This window comes from Denticeps clupeoides, chromosome 4 (assembly GCF_900700375.1).
Source record: "Denticeps clupeoides chromosome 4, fDenClu1.1, whole genome shotgun sequence".
Classification (NCBI taxonomy): Eukaryota; Metazoa; Chordata; class Actinopteri; order Clupeiformes; family Denticipitidae; genus Denticeps; species Denticeps clupeoides.
In genome coordinates this window covers 13,290,667-13,311,514 of record NC_041710.1, presented here as the reverse complement: position 1 = coordinate 13,311,514, position 20,848 = coordinate 13,290,667, and the positions used below count along the sequence as shown (strand labels likewise).

Below are 20,848 nucleotides of genomic sequence, written 5' to 3'. Positions count from 1 at the left end.
ATTTGGAAAGGCACATCGTGTATGTCAAGGCACAGACATCTGAGACAGGTGAAGTGTACAGAAAAATTGCTGCAGCATTGAAGGTGGCCTCCAAGATTTGAACCACCAGGGCTCAACCCGAGAGCTGGCCATCTGGCCAATCTGAATGATCGGGCTCAGGGAGGTGGCCACTTTGACAGAGCTCCAGCATTGCTCTGTGAAGAGAGGAGAATGTTCCAGAAGGTCAACAATTTCTGTAGCACTCCACCGATCAGGCATGTTTGGAAGAGTGGCCAGACAAAAGCCACTCCTCAGCAAAAGGCACATGACAACCTGCCTGGAGTTTGCCAAAAGGCACCTGAAAAACTTTCAGACCATGAGAAACAAAATTCCCTGCTCTGATGAAACAGTGTGATGCATAGTGGTGGCAGAATCATGCAGTTTTACAGCAGCTTTGGCAGGTTCTGCAAAGGTAAAAGTGAGAAACTAGCCAAAAATAGGTGTGCCGAGCTTGTAGTATTATCCTCAAAAAGACTCAAGGCTGTAATTGATGCCAAAGGTGCTTCAACAAAGTATTGAGCTGTGAATAGTAATGTACATATTTTCTTTATTTATTATACATTTGCAAAAGTTTCAAAAGTTTTTTCACTATGTGGCATGTATTGTGGAACAAGACTAAAATGAAAAAGTGAAGCGCTGCGAATACTTTCCAGATGCACTGTGAGCTTCATCTCCTCACGCTGACCCTTGGGCATGTTTGTTTTCTCCAATGCTGTGGTAAAAGTTCATGACAGGCAGAATATCACAACATTTTGAAGTTTGAAGAACTTCACTACATAACCTGTCAGGACAGCACTGGAAACTCAGGCTGACAGCTGACTCTCATATAAGGCTAATGTGCGAACATCTCACTAGTCCACATGAAAGGGCGTCTTTTTGTGGCGAAATGAAAATGTGGGGAGACAGGGAAAAACATCACAAGCCAGTTTATCATAACAGGCAAGGATAAAAGCCCGACGCCTAGGTCCTCCTACGTCTGTGGATTTGTTGGTTTAGCAGAATCTTCAGGCTGATTTACATAAAGTGTCGACTGAAGTGCGAAAGTCAAAAACAGTAAAAGAAAGAAAGTAAACAAAAATGGAGGACAAGAGACCAAATATAGGTATTTTAACAGAACTTTGAATAGGGTGACTACATATTGCATATCTGGAAGGACACTGCATCAGGTATTATGAAGTACTCAAAAATGGAAATGTAATTATTGGATAGGATGGATCGTGAAGAATTAATTGTAAAGTGAAGTGATGTGAATGATACACAGCAGTACAGCACACGGTGCACACAGTGAAATTTGTCCTCTGCATTTGTCCCATCACCCTGAGTGAGCAGTGGGCAGCCATGACAGGCGCCCGGGGAGCAGTGTGTGGGGACGGTACTTTGCTCAGTGCCACCTCAGTGGCACCTTGACAGATCAAGATTCAAATCGGCAACCTTCTGACCTTCTGGCAACCTTGTGTTCGAAGACTCATTGGTCTCAAATTGGTCTTCAAATGCCTCCACTTAAGGTTTTAATGCCTGAATTGGGACAAAAGCTTCTTGTTTGTTTCTTAAATTGAAAGACTCATGCAGCTTATTTACATTGACATCAGTGGCATGTACAGGGCCAGAAAAGTGTGACCTTTCAGAACATTGCCATAAGTTGAAGCTCTGTATTGAAATCCTTCTCATTGAAATTTTATTTTATAAATCCTGTCCCAGCTCAAAGTGACTTTTGTCAAAAAAGTTACTTTTCCTTTGCTATCTTCTCTCATTCTTTTTTCCAAAAATGTTCCAAGCAATCATCTATATGTCAGTATGACAGGCTGACACAGCTGCAAGGTCAGACTGTAGAAGCAGGCAACATTTGTCTCTTTCCAGGGAAAATTTCTACATCAAAATTTACATTTCTCAGAAAATTGCATTACATAAAATACTGTTGATAAAGCAAATTGTGCTGAAACTAATGACGTCCACGCTTCACATCCAGGGCAGTTTTTAAGATTGGGAGTGGAAGAGTAGCACAGGGTGAAACTGCAACTGTATGTTCTGATGACTCTGCCCTTTAAAACGCATTGCTGCAAGGGTAGAGGAGTTATGATAGCTGTGCAGTTTTTTAAAAGTTCCATCTGGGTTACGCAGCAAAACACGGCAAACAGTCCCCTCTCCATGCCTTATCATAAACCAAGTGGACATTTTGTTAGGTTAGACTCTTAGGAGCGTTTTACCAGGGGCAGGTTCCTTTTCATCAAAGGCAGATTTACTTAAAAAGGTCAGGAGAAAGGGTGTGGACGATCTCAGTGTGTTTTAAACGCATATTTCTTTCTGAACAGAAACTCCGATTATAAGAAGAATAGCTGCAAAATCCAACCCAAGACAGTTTCCAGGTGTAAACATGCCACAAAGTCATAAAGTGAAAGCTTAAATGGGTCTGATCTTATGGAGGAGAGCTGGAGATTAACACACACACACACACACACACACACTGGGGAAGTTATTTTAGGATGAGGTGAGGTTATTTTAAGTGAACATGTGGGAGTTCTGCGTTACAGTGGATGTCAGCCAGATGATTTTCAAAGGGAAAAATCTCATGTTAAAAACGGGATTTGCATGGTAAAATGCCTCGTCGTCACATGTCTGCTAGTGAGTGAGATCCTTATTCTCCTCAATTCTTTATTAGCCTGGCAGAGGGGAAAGGAAGAAACATAATACACCGAACCGCAAAATAAACTTGGAAATCGGCAACTGTTTGAGTTTTCTATTCATAGTTCCCATTGATCCCTGCCCCCAAAGGAGTTTTGCTAACTTGAACTCCTGTGGGAGCTCGTATTTAATATCGTATTAAGTCTCTGAGCCGTTCAGCCGGCCCTTCTAATCAGTCACAGAGAACACCCGCAAACTGCTATCGATTCATCTAGCTAACTACTCAATCAATTCTGAATTAAAGCCCACGTTGAGGGAAATCAATCAAGTAGGGAGGTTTTTCTATCAATTAGTGAAGTAATTATGCACAGTGTGATGAGGTGGTGTGTGGTACATACGTGAAAAAGAGATGCTGAGGATGCAGACAGAAACATCAAATATCTACTTGTGGAGCCATGATGGTGCCATGTGTGTGTTTCACCTGATGATCAGACGGTATATAGTGACATTTGGGGGGTAGAGCAGGATTTACAGCAGCTCTGAACATATCTGGCTGTATTGACTCTGGCTCCACCTGGTGTCTTTATAAGAATAAAGTCACATTTCTGCCAGAATCATGTTTCACTTCACTTCATTGCCAATCAATTGTAGTCGATTCTGAATAGGAGGACTTCTCTGTTGGTGGTAACTTTTACAAATCAGAAAGGTGGGTAAGGATTTCCTCAAGGGGACAACAATGAAGGAAAGCACTTGCAGTCTATTTCAGATGCAGCACTGGATGCAGCATATATTTTAAATGAAAGAAATGCTGAATATGCTAAACCTGATTTAAAAAAGGTTCATTTGTTAAACATGCATGAACCCATATGAATGAAAGGAGACATGGTCATCATCTGCAAAAGGTGTTTTTTAATCAGACGAAAGGTCAGGCACAGGGTTGGAGTCAATTTTCTTCCAGTTGAGTCAGTGCAGGACCTGACCTGAAAAGGCCCTTTGGTTAATTGAAAAATCAACTGTCCACTTCTACACAGATTTTCCAATTAACTGAAACAATTAAAGTGATCTGCTGGCTGCTATTCAAATGGAAGTGACCCCAGTGCTAGACTTGATTTTTATTGTACCCTTGTAATGAGTGATTAATTGTGGGGATTAAAGGGCTGTGTAGGTCAGTATTTTATGTCAGACATTAAAGGCTGATTTTCTAGGCTAAACCCGACTAACAATTTTTGGCCATCTGACATGCATTACATGATTGTTAGCAGGTAAATGCTGAAAATAGCTAGATGAGTGGAATATTCCTTTAAAATATACCTTCCTCTGAAGTTAACACTGGAAAAGAAGAATGGTAGCCACCCCCCACAGTGAGAAATTCATACAGTCACAGAGAAGAATCTACAAACCCTTTTCTGTAGCAGCACCCTTGAGCATTTAGCCCTGGATGTCTCAGTGCTGTAGGTCTTGCTGGGGGGGGTGGGGTACACTCCTGCACATTAGACCCTGGGGGTTATTTTTGCTCTGAGCTGAAAGTAGCTACTGCCTAATCACAATTCAGTATGTCTGCACTGCATTAAGAGCTGGATGTCCCCGAGAAATGAAGACCCTGGCTGGAGAAGACTGATTTCTCATTTCAGAAGGAATGCTGGGATGAAAAGGAAAAGAATCAAATGAAAGAAGAATCAAAGAAGTCAAATTACTTAATTAGTTTGTACCCTTTTACATCCTTAATGTAACTTAATGAACTTGCCCTGGTCCGGTTAACATCTTTAACATTTACATTTACAGCATTTATCAGACACCCTTATCCAGAGTGACTTACAATCAGTAGTTACAGGGACAGTCCCCCTGGAGCAATTTAGGGTTAAGTGTCTTGCTCAGGGACACAATGGTAGTAAGTGGGATTTGAACCTGGGTCTTCAGGTTCATAGCAAAGCACCGTCCCCACACGCTGCTCCCCGGGCGCCTGTCATGGCTGCCCACTGCTCACCAAGGGTGATGGTTAAAAGCAGAGGACACATTTCGTCGTGTCACTGTGTGCTGTGCTATGCTTCACAATGACAATCACTTCACTTTCAATAATGTCTTTGTGTGCAACGGGTGCAACTTTCTGCAGTTAGAGAAGTACTCAGTCAGACCACTGAGTGTTTGTGAACAAAGTGTTTTGGAGGAGAAACACCCCTTGAAATGAACCCTTTAATACGTCTATATTTCCAGGGCTCCTGCTAGCTCTCCCGCCGCAGTGTGGGTCCACCAGTAAGCAGCCTGGCATCAGAGCCTGGATCAGCTACCCTCATCACCCAGGGATGGCCATGGCTTTGCCAGCTGGATTTTGTTGGCAGTGATCCTGGCAGAGTGACGCTTGGGTGATGTTGGCACTGTTTTGGGGTGATGTCTGCCAGTTTTGCAGATGCTGTTTGGCAGGCTTATGCACGTTTCCACCAAATCTGCAGACTGTCCAGCAATAAAACCATTGTTGCCATGGTTAGTTCAAAGCAACAATGAAATTACCCTGGGACTTAAAGAAAGCAAAGCTCAGAAGTAAATATTGCATATTATCATTGTTATATATTCTCATATTTTATATTCTTATAGTTCCTCATATAAACATATAGTCACAATAATATGCATAGGTTAAAATGTTCAAATTGACAGGTTTTTGAAGGGTTTACCAAATTAATAACATATGAAGAATCTGTATCTTGTTTGGTGAAACATTGGCCATTGGTTTTCATTCAAAACTGGGTCATGTGGATCTCATACCTATTCACAATGTTAATTTGTTTATTTCATGCCACCATTTCTTGCTCAAAACTGGGCCTTTTGCTTTTTGTCCTTTTAAAAGCAATTCAAAAATTGTGCTATTAAATTAATTTAATATGTAAGATCATCTCAAGTGGGAATGAATGATCTCAATAGGTAAAAGAATTCTGAATGCAGATATCTCTGAAGTAGATGAACCAGTCCCTGAAGAGGCAGACAAAGTAGATATACCAAGGGTAGAAGGAAAAGTTCTGGCGCGTAGTTCCTGCTCTGATGATATGCATGGCAGCTTCACTGGCAGGGTAGGCAGTTGCATTGATGTAGCCCCTGAAAAGCCATAAAAAGGCATTACAACTGCAGCATTTTCAGAATTTCCAGATTACTAAACTGCTACAATTGTGTTGTTTGGCTAGCAAAGTGTGAAGAACATGGCCACCTATTGGCTGCAGGACATTAACTGCAAAGACAATTACGGTTTTCACAACTCACTTTATTTTTTCCATGGCGCTGTCAGTATCAATGAGACCCAAAATGTGGATGCTGATTGACACATTACTCTTCCTCATACTGAACTCATGCTGCAATGTCTCAAAGAATCCATTCACAGCAAACTTAGTAGCTGTGTAGGGTGCCACAAATGGAGTGGCCAGTTTCCCTGCATTTAGAAAGAAAGAAAGAAAGAATGTGAAGTGATTGTCATTATGATGCACAGCAAACACAGCAGACGGTGCATACAACAAAATGTGTCCTCTGCTTTTAACCCATCAGTGGGCAGCCGTGGAAGGCGCCCGGGGAGCAGTGTGTGGGCAGTGGCACCTCAGTGGCACCTTGGCGGTTCAGGATTCAAGATGGCAAAATTCTGATTACAGCTTTCTGATTTCACCCACTAGTCTACCACATGGTGACAGATTAGCTCATTTAATTTAATTCATTCATTTATAAAAATGTGACAATAATGAAAATACATAAATACATAAGCCAGATGTCATAAAACATGGAACAAAAAGAAACTATATGGAAGTCATACAGAAAATAATTTAAAAAATCAGTGTATATTACTCAACCATAGCTGAAAGGCAATTTAAAGAGATGTGTTTTAAGAATATGAACATTAAAAATGTTCATTAAAAATCTGGTCCTGACCAGACCTCACTTGGCTGTTCCAGAACTTTGGGGCTGCCACCAAAAAGGCCCTGTCCTTTCTCATTTGTACATGCAGTAGTCACATGGTAGCCACCTTCTTGATGACATTCTGACACATTATGCATGCTCTGTTTAAGCAAGTGCCAAATGTCACTCACCCAGCATAGATGACACCACGATTATGGTGCCACCACTCTTTTCCAGAGTAGGTAAAGCTGCTGAGGTCATTTGAACATAGCTGAGAAAGTTGACCTATAAAGCACAATAAGGAGAGCATACAGGTGTGATTCACAAAAACACAATAGAGTGATGGAAATGTCTGTCTGTCTGCATGTCTGATACCTGCATAAGAGTCCTGACATGCTCCGCATCTTGGTTCCACATCTGGAATGGACTACTACCAATGTGGTTCAGCACCAGGTAGTCAAGACCTTCTGTACAGCACAAAGAAGTAAGCAAAATGAGGGGTAAAATGTCTTGCAGGGGGGAAAAGTGAAAAGGAAACCTTACCCATTTTCTCAACTGCATATTTGACCACCCTCTCAGGGTCAGCAGACTGGGACATATCTGCTGAAATGTACCAGGCTTGCTGTGCTCCCAGCTCCAAACACTTGTCAACAACCTGTAAGTTTAACATGTTGCTTTATTTTAAAATATGCCACCTATACAGACAGTACATTTATATGTACACATGGATTGGCACAGGTGCATGGTGGTACTTGTCCTACAGGGATTTTTACACTCAAATCTACAGGGAGTGCAGAATTATTAGGCAAGTTGTATTTTTGAGGAATAATTTTATTATTGAACAACAACCATGTTCTCAATGAACCCAAAAAACTCATTAATATTAAAGCTGAATGTTTTTGCAAGTAGTTTTTAGTTTGTTTTTATTTTTAGCTATTTTAGGGGGGGTATCTGTGTGTGCAGGTGACTATTACTGTGCATAATTATTAGGCAACTTAACAAAAAAAAATATATAACATCTCCACATTCACAAATATACATTTCTGACATTCAAAAACAAATCAGCGACCAATATAGCCACCTTTCTTTGCAAGGACACTCAAAAGCCTGCCATCCATGAATTCTGTCAGTGTTTTGATCTGTTCACCATCAACATTGCGTGCAGCAGCAACCACAGCCTCCCAGACACTGTTCAGAGAGGTGTACTGTTTTCCCTCCTTGTAAATCTCACATTTGATGATGGACCACAGGTTCTCAATGGGGTTCAGATCAGGTGAACAAGGAGGCCATGTCATTAGTTTTTCTTCTTTTATACCAGCCACCTTGCCATACCTTGCCAGCCACGCTGTGGAGTACTTGGACGCGTGTGATGGAGCATTGTCCTGCATGAAAATCACGTTTTTCTTGAAGGATGCAGACTTCTTCCTGTACCACTGCTTGAAGAAGGTGTCTTCCAGAAACTGGCAGTAGGACTGGGAGTTGAGCTTGACTCCATCCTCAACCCGAAAAGGCCCCACAAGCTCATCTTTGATGATACCAGCCCAAACCAGTACTCCACCTCCACCTTGCTGGCGTCTGAGTCGGACTGGAGCTCTCTGCCCTTTACCAATCCAGCCATGGGCCCATCTATCTGGCCCATCAAGACTCACTCTCATTTCATCAGTCCATAAAACCTTAGAAAATTCAGTCTTGAGATATTTCAGCTTGTGTGTCTTGTTCAGTGGTGGTCGTCTTTCAGCCTTTCTTACCTTGGCCATGTCTCTGAGTATTGCACACCTTGTGCTTTTGCAGCTCTGAAATATGGCCAAACTGGTGGCAAGTGGCATCTTGGCAGCTGCACGCTTGACTTTTCTCAATTCATGGGCAGTTATTTTGCGCCTTGGTTTTTCCACATGCTTCTTGCGACCCTGTTGACTATTTTGAATGAAACGCTTGATTGTTAGATGATCACGCTTCAGAAGCTTTGCAATTTTAAGAGTGCTACATCCCTCTGCAAGATATCTCACTATTTTTTACTTTTCTGAGCCTGTCAAGTCCTTCTTTTGACCCATTTTGTCAAAGGAAAGGAAGTTGCCTAATAATTATGCACACCTGATATAGGGTGTTGATGTCATTAGACCACACCCCTTCTCATTACAGAGATGCACATCACCTAATATGCTTAATTGGTAGTAGGCTTTCGAGCCTATACAGCTTGGAGTAAGACAACATGCATGAAGAGGATGATGTGGACAAAATACTCATTTGCCTAATAATTCTGCACTCCCTGTATGCTCGTATTGAGAAATGAGGGTCTTGGTGATTTCAAACATACCTATAGAAATTGAGACCAATTTAATCTGCCTTGGTCTCATCAGAAATATCAAATCTTAATCGGACCTGGATTTTTTTTCTTTGTAAGAAAAGGCTTCTGTCTTGCAACCCCATAGTTCAGATTTATGGGAATATGGGAGATTTTGGTACACAACAGTACTACAGTCAGTGTTGCTGTAGATTTCTTGGTACCCTCCATGACCAATTTTCATCTTTTTCATTTTTTAATGACTCTCTTCACTGTTCACATATCCCTTTTATATCAACTACATGTATTGATGTAATACTCCACTCACTTTCTGTAAAATGCTCTCTCTCCTTGCAGTGATGATAAGCTGGGCTCCTAGGCGTGCATAGTGGTACGCCAACTGCTCACCAATGCCAGTACTCGCACCTGTAACCAGCACCCTGGCACCACGCAAGGATTCTATCAATAAAAAAACATTATTTCATTCGCAATGAGTATTTTATTACTCATTAAAAGGTAGAGAAGAATCTTTTATAATGTTTAACTACATAAAATAAAGAAACCTTACTTGAGTAGGAAGTCAAATGCATTGTGAAAATATTGTAAATACCATAGTGCTACAGGGTTTTCATGCTGAGAGGTTTTGTGCCAGGTACACATCTAGTGCCAGATTAGGATTTTTATTAATTGCATGGCAGTGGAACATAACATTATGAATTCATCAAAACTGATGAATTAAAGGATATATTATATATTATATACTCTCCTTTCAGTCTTTAAAATTCTTCTTGATCCTACGTTCACACATTCAAAGCATGACCCCTTACATGATGCATTCATTGCGTGTTTTAGTTTAATTGATCAGATTCCCCGTACATACCTTACAATATCAGCCAAAACAAACGTGTTATTTTTTTATCTATTATTATTTTAACTAAGTCAAAAGTCCAAAGGTCAAAGTTTATGTTATCTGTTGGTTATCAGGAACACTAATTATTTTACATTCTGTTAATAAAGATATCAGATAATAGTTGTCACATGGTCTCCTTCAGAAGTACTACATTATTCTAGAATTTTGTAGAGGAATCGTGATTTAATAGTTCAGGAAATAGGTTTATGAGACTGGGAAGACTGAAGCTGTTCTTCTAGAGAAAAACATATTTAATCACAATAATAAAAAAGAAGTCTTACCCACCTGGATAAAAGGTATCGTGCCATAAAAATGCTGCCAGGGCAGTACAAATCACAAAAAACTTCAGCAAGGTTTTCATGATTTTGTCTTGTGACACAAATCCTTAATCTTGATTATATAACACTGTTCGACGTCACCTTTCTAGAACAAATTTGTTAGTAGGCCACATGGATCTCCAACGCTCTGCTGCCTCTTGAATGCATCTCCTGTGGCGCAGCAGTGCAGGTTTGTGATAATCTCCTTCCTTATCTTCTGTTCTATGTAAGTGTATTGCACAATCAGGTGGTATAATGATCATCATGAACTGAGCACTATCCTTTTATTCACACAATACTACAGTAGCATTGAGCAAGGAAATAATATGTTCAGACATTATGGAGTAACCAGGACCTACCTATGGAGTAAGGTCTGGTTGGGGAAACAGCTGAGCCAAGTAGCCCAGTTAGGCTTCCCATAGTAGTGATGAGGGATGGATAAGGGGGACAGCATACATTACACAACATATTTTGGGCCATAAAGATGATGGACAAGGAGATATATCAGACCAGTGTCTATTCTCTCATTTCTTTCTAAAGTCCTTGAGTGCTGTGTCTACAATCTGTCTCAGAACAACCTCCTAGATCCCAACCAGTCTGGCATCAGAGCAGGTCATTCTACAGATAAGCAAAACCTCTGCAAAAACTAATACAGAATGCAGTAGCATGACTGGTTTTCAACCTTCTCCCACACCACTCGACTGCTACGCTCCCTCCACTGGCTCCCAGTAGTTGCCCGCATCAGATTCAAAATACTGATACTGGCCTACAAAGCCAAACATGGGGTAGCACCACCCTACCTCTCAGCTTGTATTATACATCGCACCGCACCCCACCACTGGGGCAGCGGTGGCCTAGTGGTTAAGGAAGTGGCCCCGTAATCAGAAGGTTCCCAGGTCGAATCCCAAGTCACCAAAGCACCGTCCCCACACACTGTTCCCGGGGTGCCTTTCATGGCTGCCCACTGCTCACCAAGAGTGATGGTTAAAAGCAGAGGACACATTTCGTTGTATCACTGTGTACTGTGCTGCAGTGTTTCACAAGTGACAATCACTTCACTTTTACCCCGCACTCGCCGGGTCCCTCCAGTACTGCTCTCTGAAGACTCTTCTCTTTCTTGGCCCCTAGGTGGTGGAATGGGAGCAGGCCCTTACCTGCTCCCATCTCACCCTGTTTCTGTTTGACACTTTTTCCACCTCTGGCCCCCCACACCTGATGCTCCACAGGAGAGGGTTGTTCGTCTCCTGTAATGGAGGCAGTGTCAGGACTTCACCAGCAGTCCAGACGCTCACGCTCGCAGTCAAGCTTTAATTATATAGCTAAATAATTACACTGCTGAATAAGTAGCTTTATTATTTGAAATGTTTTTTTTAGAATTAGTTTATAACACATTTGTAGATCAGTGGTGCTTCTGCTATGGGACAACATAAAGTGGAGTTCTTAATTTAATAAAAAGAAATACAATCACCCAAGGTTGTAAATCTGGCACTGCAAATGGGTACAGAGCTCCAGCCATTCCACAGTTGCTCAGTGGACTGATGTCTGGACTGCACAACATTAACCTTGCTGGTTTTGATCCACTCTACTGTCAGGTGTTTTATCCTCCTCCTGCCGTTGTTCTTGCAACCGAATAAATGGGATGTCCTTTTGAATTGATCAATTATTCAACCTTGCATAATCTGAGATGACGTGAGTATTGCTTGCATTTTATTGTTTAACAGTATATAATGTATTCATTTATTGCTTATCTCTGCATGTGTTCTGCCTGAATTTGATGAGGCACCAGAGGCTGAGAGGTTTACATAAAGCTGTGATAAAACTCATGTCCTGTTGCAGTTTGTTTTAAATAAAGTGATGCAATTATGTTTGAATTTGAATTGATTGGTTAACGGAGAAGCAATGGTTTTATGCTATGTGTGCTCCTGTTATACCTTTTAATTGGAAACCACATACTTTTACACAAATGGACAAGCCACTATCACCAGTGAAAAAAATATCTCTTCTTTTATTTTTTATGATAGCATTCTTACACAAAAACAAGATGGAATTTTTTTACTTCAATGTTGCCTACAGAAACATTAACTTTGGTAAAAAAGCAGCAGAATGACAGGAAAAACAATTCAGTAGATGGTGGAAAGCTTTACATTTGTAGAAACTTGCAGACAGCACAATAAAACAACGACACAGGGAAGCTGAAGAGAGCATCACTTAATCACAAGCCCAGCAAATCATCTAAAAGAAATCATCTAAAGTGAGTTTTCCACCAACTCAAGATCCTCATAAAATATTCAACAATTCAGATTTGTCAATTAAATTTTAATAAGTAATTTTTCCCTCTTAATGATAAAAGTGCATGAAAGAATCTGCATATAGCCAGGAAAAGGGTCGGCCTAAAAACAAGTCTACCAAACAGGATCCCTATTGCGCTGACCCATACTGAAGTGGCGAGAGACGCAGAGGATGTGGTCAGTTCGTGGAAAGAGATTCTATTTTTATGATTTCCTCAGGACCACTTTCAGTTGTGTACCTGCAGAGATGTGTACAGATCTCTTGCCTTCAAGTCAACACATTGGCACTAGTGCAGTTACACAACCCATATGCATGCAGCCTATACTAAATCGTGTCAGGAGAGGTCTAGATGGTGTAAAAACGTGGCATATTTCCCACCAAAACAAATTCTTACAATTCAAAATGCAGCAATTTCACACACATTTACAGAAGTGATATTTTTCTAGGAACATGAAACTACACAGAACACGTTAAAACATGTTGCATTTTGTTCTGTTTAAAGATGTTAGATGAAGGGTTCTGACAGCATCTAATGGTGTAAAGGTGAACTGCAAGAGACAAACACCAGCATTACAGCATGAGAATATTTACAGCCCGTAAAAAGACTGCAGCTCAGACATTATCTGTGCACGTGAAAAAAAATAAAATAAATACAAGTTACACATTATCGTGACGTGATGTAGCAGGAACACAGGAACAACCAATCATTTGAAGCTGAGCTGCAGTATTTCCAGAAGCCAAAAACTGATTTCTAGTAAGAACACATACGTCAACATGTTGACAAGGAGGACATTCGGTAACAGCGGCAGTGGAAGTAATCTGTCGTTAAAGCACAAGCACTAAGACAAAACGAAGCAAGCTCAACAACAGCAATACTGGAACGCTGTTCTACATGACCCCCCAAAAAAAGCCAACCCCCCACTTGTACCCGTGAAACAGAAATAGCCATGGTCCTCAACACGCTCTTTTCAAAACATACATTTTAAATTAAATCAGACAACTTGGCTTAATATTACATTTTTATTTGTTTTCAGATTACACATAAATACACCCTGCCACTTAAAAGGAAAGACTGCATAATATAGAAATGTACAATTTCAGAGGCTGAACCCAGGCCCCATAAGCAGAACCAGCCTGCTGGGATATATTCACTTTGGACAGTAATGCTAAAAAAAAAGAGGGGTTCCTTTCCAGCACTGCTTGTAGCATTCATTTGCTTTCAAACCAAGCTTCTCAAAGGGTACTGTACATTTTATTACCAATTTAAAGTCAGCAGAATCCTTTTAAAAAGTGCACTTTTTTCAGAAGACAGGCATATGCTGTGCTACATTATTCTTCCGATGCATATTAAGAATATAATTAATCAGGGGTCAAAGGATTTTATCCTGCAGTACAAATTAACCTTGTTAATTTCATAAACATTCAAGCAACAAATAACACCACCCCCACGCACCCACTTTTCCTTACATTAGAAACCAACATATGCCGCCATAGATATGACACTTAACTACCGAAGAATAAACTGTCCCCATAATGCAACACATTAGACCCTTACAGCCAACAATGAATTTTATAGCATTTTATAAGCATAACATATACAGCAAGTAGTAAAAAAATAGAATTGCAAAGAGAATAGTGGAGAAATTTGATCAGATCCAAACATAGTGACTGGCTAAATGTGATGAGGGAGGGGAGGGTCATTTTCTTTGCATGTGGTTTGTTAGTCATATTTAAACGTCTGGTTGCTTTCACATTTTGTTGTGTGGGGATAATTACAGTGGAATTTGCCTGCATTCTGATTCTCAAATTAGTAGCATGTTGCTATTACACAAGAATCACTGTTCATTTCAGCTCCACAGGATAAGTTCTTGTGACAGTTACATAGTACTATTACATATCGTCACATAGCATAAGCTACTGTTCTTTAAATTACAGACTTTTTTTTATAACACATAAGAAATTCAATTCACTTTTTAGCTGTTGCAACCAGATTTTCAAAAACATCAACAAATCTCCTGCATAAAAACTGCAATTCTGAATGCGGCCTTCCCAGGCAATATTAACACTTCTTTAATCAATCATTATACACACCTATAATTTAAATAAAAATATATATGACAAGTCTCAATAAGTGCAAAGCCTCAAATACATGTAGTACAGCCATTGTGTATAGCAACAAACCCAACTGATGTTACTTTAGACATTTTTAGACAAAACCATGAACAAACGTTGTGGTGTTGTTATTAGCAGTGTAATGATACAAATTATTGATTATTTCCAAAGCTTGTCCACAACCCAGTTATTTTGTTTTATAAATTGTCAGGATTCACAATTTTTTATAAATACGGTGTGCATGTGAGTGAGCTTAAGAACAAAATGACCTCCGAAAAACATCTTAAAGCTGAGTGCTATGAAATACAAAGCCTGCCATGAGATGGGTAGCAGTTGTAAAGTTATAGTTTGTATAATCCCAATATATTTGTTGTATGTTTAGGTGGTCTTCACAAGATCATAAACATGGATGTGGAAGTCATCGTCGTATTTGATGTAATAGACAGATGGCTTGGCGGGGACCTGGTAGATGACCAAACCGGTTCTCTTCACTCCTTTGTCAGTGACGTATTCCACCTGCTTACCCACAAGGCTCTCAGTCTCCTCACCCGGCTTCCTGTCCGCTGGGAGCAAGTGTTTATTCTCTGAGGAAATAAAAGGTCTATTGTATTCGAGCTTGCAATGTAATGTAATGTTTTTGCACCACAATTTCAATGCTGGAATGACAGAAGTAAATTATATACAGCCCTGGCATTAAAATGCTACTGTGGTGATAGGCCCATAGGTTACCCGGAGAGGAGGAGGAACTGCAATGTGGTCATAAATATCGCAATGTACAGTGGATATGAAAGTATTCACGTTCTACACCTTCATTTGAGTCCAGTTGTGTTTGATTATACTGATAGGACTTGATTAGGAAAGCCACACCCTGTCTATATGTAAGACCTTACAGCTCACAATGCAGGTCAGGCCAAATGAGAACCATGAGGTCAAAGGAACTGCCTGAAGAGCTCAGAGACAAAATTATGGCAAGGCACAGATCTGACCATGATTACAAAAAATTGCTGCTGCATTTAAGGTTGCTAAGAACACAGTGGGCTCCCTAATCCTTAAAGTGAAGACGGTTGGGACAACCAGGGCCCTTCCTAGAGCTGACCATCCAACCAAACTGAGCTATTGGGGGAGAATGCAATCAAGAATGCAATCAAGGGAAAGATGAATGTGGCCAAGTACAGGGATGTCGTGGACAAAAACCTTCTCAAGAGTGCTCAGACTGGGTCGAAGGTTTACCTTCCAACTTGACAATGACCCTAAACACGCAGCTAAAATAACAAAGGAGTGACAGTTCTTGAATGGCCCAGCCAGAGCCCTGACTTAAACCCAAATGAGCATCTCTGGAGAAACCTAAAAATGTCTGTCCACCAACATTTACCATCCAACCTGCCAGAACTGGAGAGGATCTGCAAGGAGGAATGGCAGAGGATCCCTAAGTCCAGGTGTAAAAACCTTTTTTTCCCCCAAAAAGACTGTATTTGATCAAAAGGGTGTTTCTACTAAATACTGAGCAAAGGATCTGAATACTTAGGACCAGGTGATATTTCAGTTTTCTTTGTTAATAAATCTGCAAAAAAACAATTCTGTGATTTTCTGTAAATATTGGGTGCTGTGTGTACACTTAAAAAACTTTTGTGTGTACACTTAAATGATTTTAGCAAATGGCTGCAATATAACAAAGAGTGAAAAATTTAAGAGTGTCTGAATACTTTCCGTACCCAATGTATTACCACTGAGGGCAGCAAGGACTGCACTCTTACATGTATTACAGCATATTTTAATATAAAAGTTTTAACATAAAAGACAATGGCACCAGCATGGGGGGGGGGGGGGGGGGGGGGGGGGGTAGAGCAGTGAAAAATGGACAACCGTAAGAATGTGAGCGACTTTGACAGATCAAACTGTGAGCACTACATGATTAGATCATATGGTCTCCAAAACTGCATGTGGTATGTTCCCAGTCTGCAGTGGTTGGAAAGGATAACTGGTAAACGGGCTGCATATGCCGCTGTGCCCTGCCACATTTGCTGCAAAGACAGTTTGAGGATTTAGATGTTGAGTTGGTGGGCTGTTTCATAACCAGTAACTTCAAATCAACCAAGGTCACCAACAGCAATGCTGGAGCAGTGTTCTACATAACACCCCAAACAGCCCCCCCCCCCCTGCACCCATACATCAGAAATGGCCATGGTCCTAAATGTGATCAATTCAGTTTTCAATGTTGAGTTGGCCTCCAAATTCTCCACATCTCAGTTCAAACAAGAAAAACTATTCTGATCCACTGAGCCATTACTTTATTACTAGCCCTGTTCTTCTTTTATTCTACTTTTTTTCTTATTTTATAACTTTTATAACTTTAAAACTTAATCTTTAACCATGCACAACCAAAAACAGAGCGGTGCAGAATTTTTCCTGCATGTTGTACTACTACAAATGCTGTGCTGTACGTGACAAATAAAAATCTTGAATCGAATGACAGGTTGGCATCTGATTCTACAATCTCACACAGCAATAAGCAAGGTTTTACATGGCATTGTGAGTGACTATATGCCATCAAACACTGAAATCAAATGTACCACCATATCAGTGTGCTGTGTGTAAGATCTCAGGACACCGTGAAATAAATAAATCCTAACCCTGAGTACATGTGAGCCCTAAAGCTAAAGCTGCTTTCACTAAGAGCAAACACTGCTGGCCATACTCATGCATGCAAAAAAATGCTAAATTGAAAATGGATGTTCTTGGTAAACATGTGGACTCATGGTTTCCTTCACCCTTAGATTAGTTAAACATTGTAAAAACTTCAACTGGAATACATTCATGTTGTCTACTTCTTCACTGAGGTTTTTTAAAAAAAAAATCAGTAGCACAATACTTAATCCGTTGGAGTACTCTGGAAGAGCCTTTCTAATGATAATCTTGATTAAAAAATAACTAAAGACAAAACGATTCAGTTGCGCTACAGAACATTAACATTGTTGAACATCTCAGCAAGCTTTGCTTAACAATATTTTATAGCAGTTTAACTGGCATTCCATACACTCCTAAAATTTACACTGATGAATATGTTCAAGAAACTATAAAGAATTACCTTTAATTGCCAAAGACTTTAAAATACGCTAATTGATAAGCTAAATAGTAAGTAAGATTTGCCACAATGAAAACGCACTTCAACCTTAAAAATCTTCATACTAACGTTATAGAAAGGGGAAGCCAGTTAAAACATAGACAGTTATTTTATCATATGTATGTTTTGTGAGCCACTTACCAGCTTCAGGTAAAATGCGCAGATCTCCTTCTTTGTAGTCGTCCCACAGTTGGTACATGTAGAGAACTGGGTCTTTCTCGTAGGTGATATAATACCAGTTAGTCATGATGGGCGCCCGGGAGAGAACCATGCCCCGCCACTCATTCTTCTCTCCGTCCTCCTTCTCAAAAAGATGCTCTACTGCCTTCCCCACCAGCTCCTCCACATCATGAGGCACCTTGATCTTGTTATTCACTAAACCGAAAGAAGAGTAAAAAAAGTCATGTTAATCCCTGTAGGGCTGCATCTGAAAAAGCATGAATATTACAAGACGTTCATTCTAAACAGGAATGCCAATAACAGGCAGCTCTTTCTGTAATAAATGCTGTCAATGCATAACAAGGATATACATTGTACAGTTAGTACAATGTAATACATTTGTTATCATGATAAAGGGTAAGGATTACTCACCCAGTCCAATAATTTCATTTAGTTAATAGAAATACTGCTTTGCATACATGCAGCTAGGGTAAAGCTCATATAATTATACATAATTACATGATATTAAGGTGCAGAAATAAAATAATACAACAGCTTGTGAAGATACTGTTGAATAATCAGCAGGAATATTTCTAACACAAGTTCTACTTGTCCAGACCGACGCCATTGCTAATCTGCGTCTGTAGCAGGTTTGAGTAGGTTTCAGTTTCAGTGGTTCTTTTGCATATTTCCAACACAAAATTCAAATTCCCATATGAGCAGCAGCAGAGGCGGGACGCCACAGTGAAATGTCTATGCTGAAACAACATGTAAGGTGTTCTCAAACATGCTCTCAAATCGAGCGTACACTTGGAGAAATTACGTTGAGACCAACCATGACAGGACATGGTGATGAATTCAATAATTCCATACCATTAATTAATGTTTTTTTTGTTTTTTTGCTGCCACTTGGAGGCACCTGTTCCCTCTCTTTCTTAGAATAGCTACCACCTTCCCCTCAGTGCCACTGAATATTTATGCAGGTGGAAAATCATCTTCATGTCACGTCTCAGCCTTATTTCCTGACAGGTGGTGTGTCACTATTCTGTGGCGTTACCGTCTCACGAAATAAAGGGACAATGCACAGGATTACTGCCACGTGTTAAAGCCATTTTTCATATGGCCTTTCAGACAGGGTTTTATATAATGTGCCCTGACTACCACCTAAAACCACCGACGGGGCAGTGGTGGCCTAGTGTTTAAGGAAGCGGCACCGTAATCAGAAGGTTCAAAGGTGCCATTGAGATGCCACTGAGCAAAGCGCCGTCCCCACACGCTGCTCCCCGGGCGCCTGTCATGGCTGCCCACTGCTCACCAACGGTGATGGTTAAAAGCAGAGGACACATTTCCTTGTGTCACCGTGTGCTGTGCTGCAGTGTTTCACAATCACTTCACTTTCACTTGAAAACTTTTAAAACAGCCGGGACATGCAGGAAACAGGAAACCCGCTTCACCCCCTCACTCACCCACTTTTTCTGTAAGAACCTGCAAGTTCGAAACCCTTTCATCCTTGAAGAGCTCAATGCCGTAGACACAGTCGAAGCCATCATACTTGACCATGAAAAGAGAGGAGTTGACGCTGAGGCGGTCGAGCACAGTGCCCTTCCACTTGGTCAGCGCCCCCTTCTCCCGCCAGCTATGCTGTATCCTCTTGCCCAGCAAGTTGTTGGGATCCGGGGTGAGGCTGTCACTCAGCTCACCGCTGCTACGCTTCCTGCTCCAGCAGATGCAAAAAAAATAAAAGATGTGGCTGGATTACAACAATCATTTTATACAGCAGTTAAGACACTGAACATATGTCATCCATATTAATAATGCACTGTCAATCATCCCCATGAAAATCATTTGATTAGTGTTAATAAAACTGATTTCACTTTCAAATACCAACCTGCCCCTTTTCTTGGACATTTTCCCACCAATTTAGTCCCTGTTGTTGACAAAAGAAGCACAGAAATGGATGCGTTAGGTGAAGGAAATGTTTTTGCAGACCCGAACCAACTTTGGACGTTTCCGACTGACGTAAGAATCACGGCCCGTTGTCATGGCAACGCTGTCCTTGACTGAGACGACGGACCCGCTCACAAAAATGCCGGACAAAAACGCAACAAAAACATCCGTTCACGAATGAGCCGACGAGCCACGTGTCCCACACGCCAGTCCGACTCCGGGCAGACGGATGTGCTTCGACCAGGAGGCTGGGCCGGATTAATGGCCCCTCCAGAGCTCCACTATTGTCTCTGATTGGTAGCGCAGGATCCAGCCCCGCGTCTGAACGCCGGATGTCAACAACAACGCATTGTGTAACGCCGTCTCGTCTCCCGACCTCTTCCCCGCGTGTCAATTACGCGTCCCGTCCCGTCCCGTCCCCCCCCGTGGCGCACACACGCGTGGCGCTGCGGTCCTGCCGCCGCCGTCGGCCTGTTCCTGCGCTATCAAGGTGTTTCGGGGGCGAAAAGGGTGTCGCTGGCCGCCTCTTGTCGCATTTGCGCCCGTCTACAGCGACTTCGTAAACGTCCGCCGACAATGTTCGGACGAATTCTATGCGAAATCGAACGGATTTTTTAAAAAAAGAAATACGTCGTCAGCCCCCACACTCTGGACAATTTCAGACGGACAAACAAAAAAAAAAACGCTGCCCTTGCCCTACGATAGCAGCGCAACAGGCAAAAATGGTCGCGTTAAACAGTCGAATTATTCTAATTCAATACAGTTTACACAATCCACAGCTCTGAAAGAAGGGCATTTACCTGAATAATATTTTCATGTCTATGATGTACTTCCCCCTGCAGAGAATAGTCTAGCTCATGCACTGTACGCTGTGAGACGTAATAAAGGAAATAGAAGGTTGGCACATAAACTACAAGTACCAGCGGCCACCCTCACGTAGTAGTATTAAGGGACAAGGCAAATATTTCGCAACTCAGTCTGGGAAAAGTAGTTCCAGATACAGCCCTCCGACTATTTAAAGCTGTAGAGCGTTAAAACGGTGGGTGATCTTTAAAAAGGTGATGCAGCATTTTGTGGGGACGTTTTGTTACGATTCTGTTTTATTTTTATGGATTCTAAATGTGCAAGTCACTTTTTCTGTTCCATTTTCACCACCAATATAAACGGCATTATGTTTTAAGTCTATA

The 20,848-nt window shown here is 41.1% G+C and overlaps 2 protein-coding genes across 2 annotated transcripts; both read right to left on the bottom strand.

Annotated features, from left to right (window-relative positions):
- Positions 1–5,451: 5,451 nt before the first annotated feature.
- On the bottom strand, positions 5,452–10,077 carry LOC114788813 (hydroxysteroid 11-beta-dehydrogenase 1-like protein). The gene is made up of 7 exons (XM_028977723.1): positions 10,002–10,077; positions 9,135–9,265; positions 7,069–7,180; positions 6,901–6,992; positions 6,717–6,810; positions 5,905–6,070; positions 5,452–5,742 (listed from the first exon to the last, which is right to left on the bottom strand). Exons 1-7 carry the CDS (start codon positions 10,075–10,077, stop codon positions 5,565–5,567), a joined length of 849 nt encoding a protein of 282 aa, XP_028833556.1. The 3' UTR covers positions 5,452–5,564.
- Positions 10,078–13,323: 3,246 nt separating this feature from the next.
- LOC114789267 (spindlin-W) lies at positions 13,324–20,578 on the bottom strand. The gene is made up of 5 exons (XM_028978491.1): positions 20,462–20,578; positions 19,603–19,641; positions 19,181–19,428; positions 17,697–17,930; positions 13,324–15,018 (listed from the first exon to the last, which is right to left on the bottom strand). Exons 2-5 carry the CDS (start codon positions 19,620–19,622, stop codon positions 14,813–14,815), a joined length of 708 nt encoding a protein of 235 aa, XP_028834324.1. The 5' UTR covers positions 19,623–19,641; positions 20,462–20,578; the 3' UTR covers positions 13,324–14,812.
- Between the last annotated feature and the right edge of the window lie 270 nt (positions 20,579–20,848).

What these genes read in the sequence shown, in the direction of transcription:
- LOC114788813 (XM_028977723.1), bottom strand. Translation starts at nt 10,077, where the DNA reads ATGAAAACCTTGCTGAAGTTTTTTGTGATTTGTACTGCCCTGGCAGCA. An exon ending in GCACGATACCTTTTATCCAG is followed by an intron (nt 9,266 to 10,001) that starts GTGGGTAAGACT and finishes TTTTATTGATAG; the next exon opens with AATCCTTGCGTGGTGCCAGG. An exon ending in CGTGGTGTCATCTATGCTGG is followed by an intron (nt 6,071 to 6,716) that starts GTGAGTGACATT and finishes TTCTAAATGCAG; the next exon opens with GGAAACTGGCCACTCCATTT.
- LOC114789267 (XM_028978491.1), bottom strand. Translation starts at nt 19,622, where the DNA reads ATGTCCAAGAAAAGGGGCAG. An exon ending in ATGTCCAAGAAAAGGGGCAG is followed by an intron (nt 19,429 to 19,602) that starts GTTGGTATTTGA and finishes CTGCTGGAGCAG; the next exon opens with GAAGCGTAGCAGCGGTGAGC. An exon ending in GCGCATTTTACCTGAAGCTG is followed by an intron (nt 15,019 to 17,696) that starts GTAAGTGGCTCA and finishes TTATTTCCTCAG; the next exon opens with AGAATAAACACTTGCTCCCA.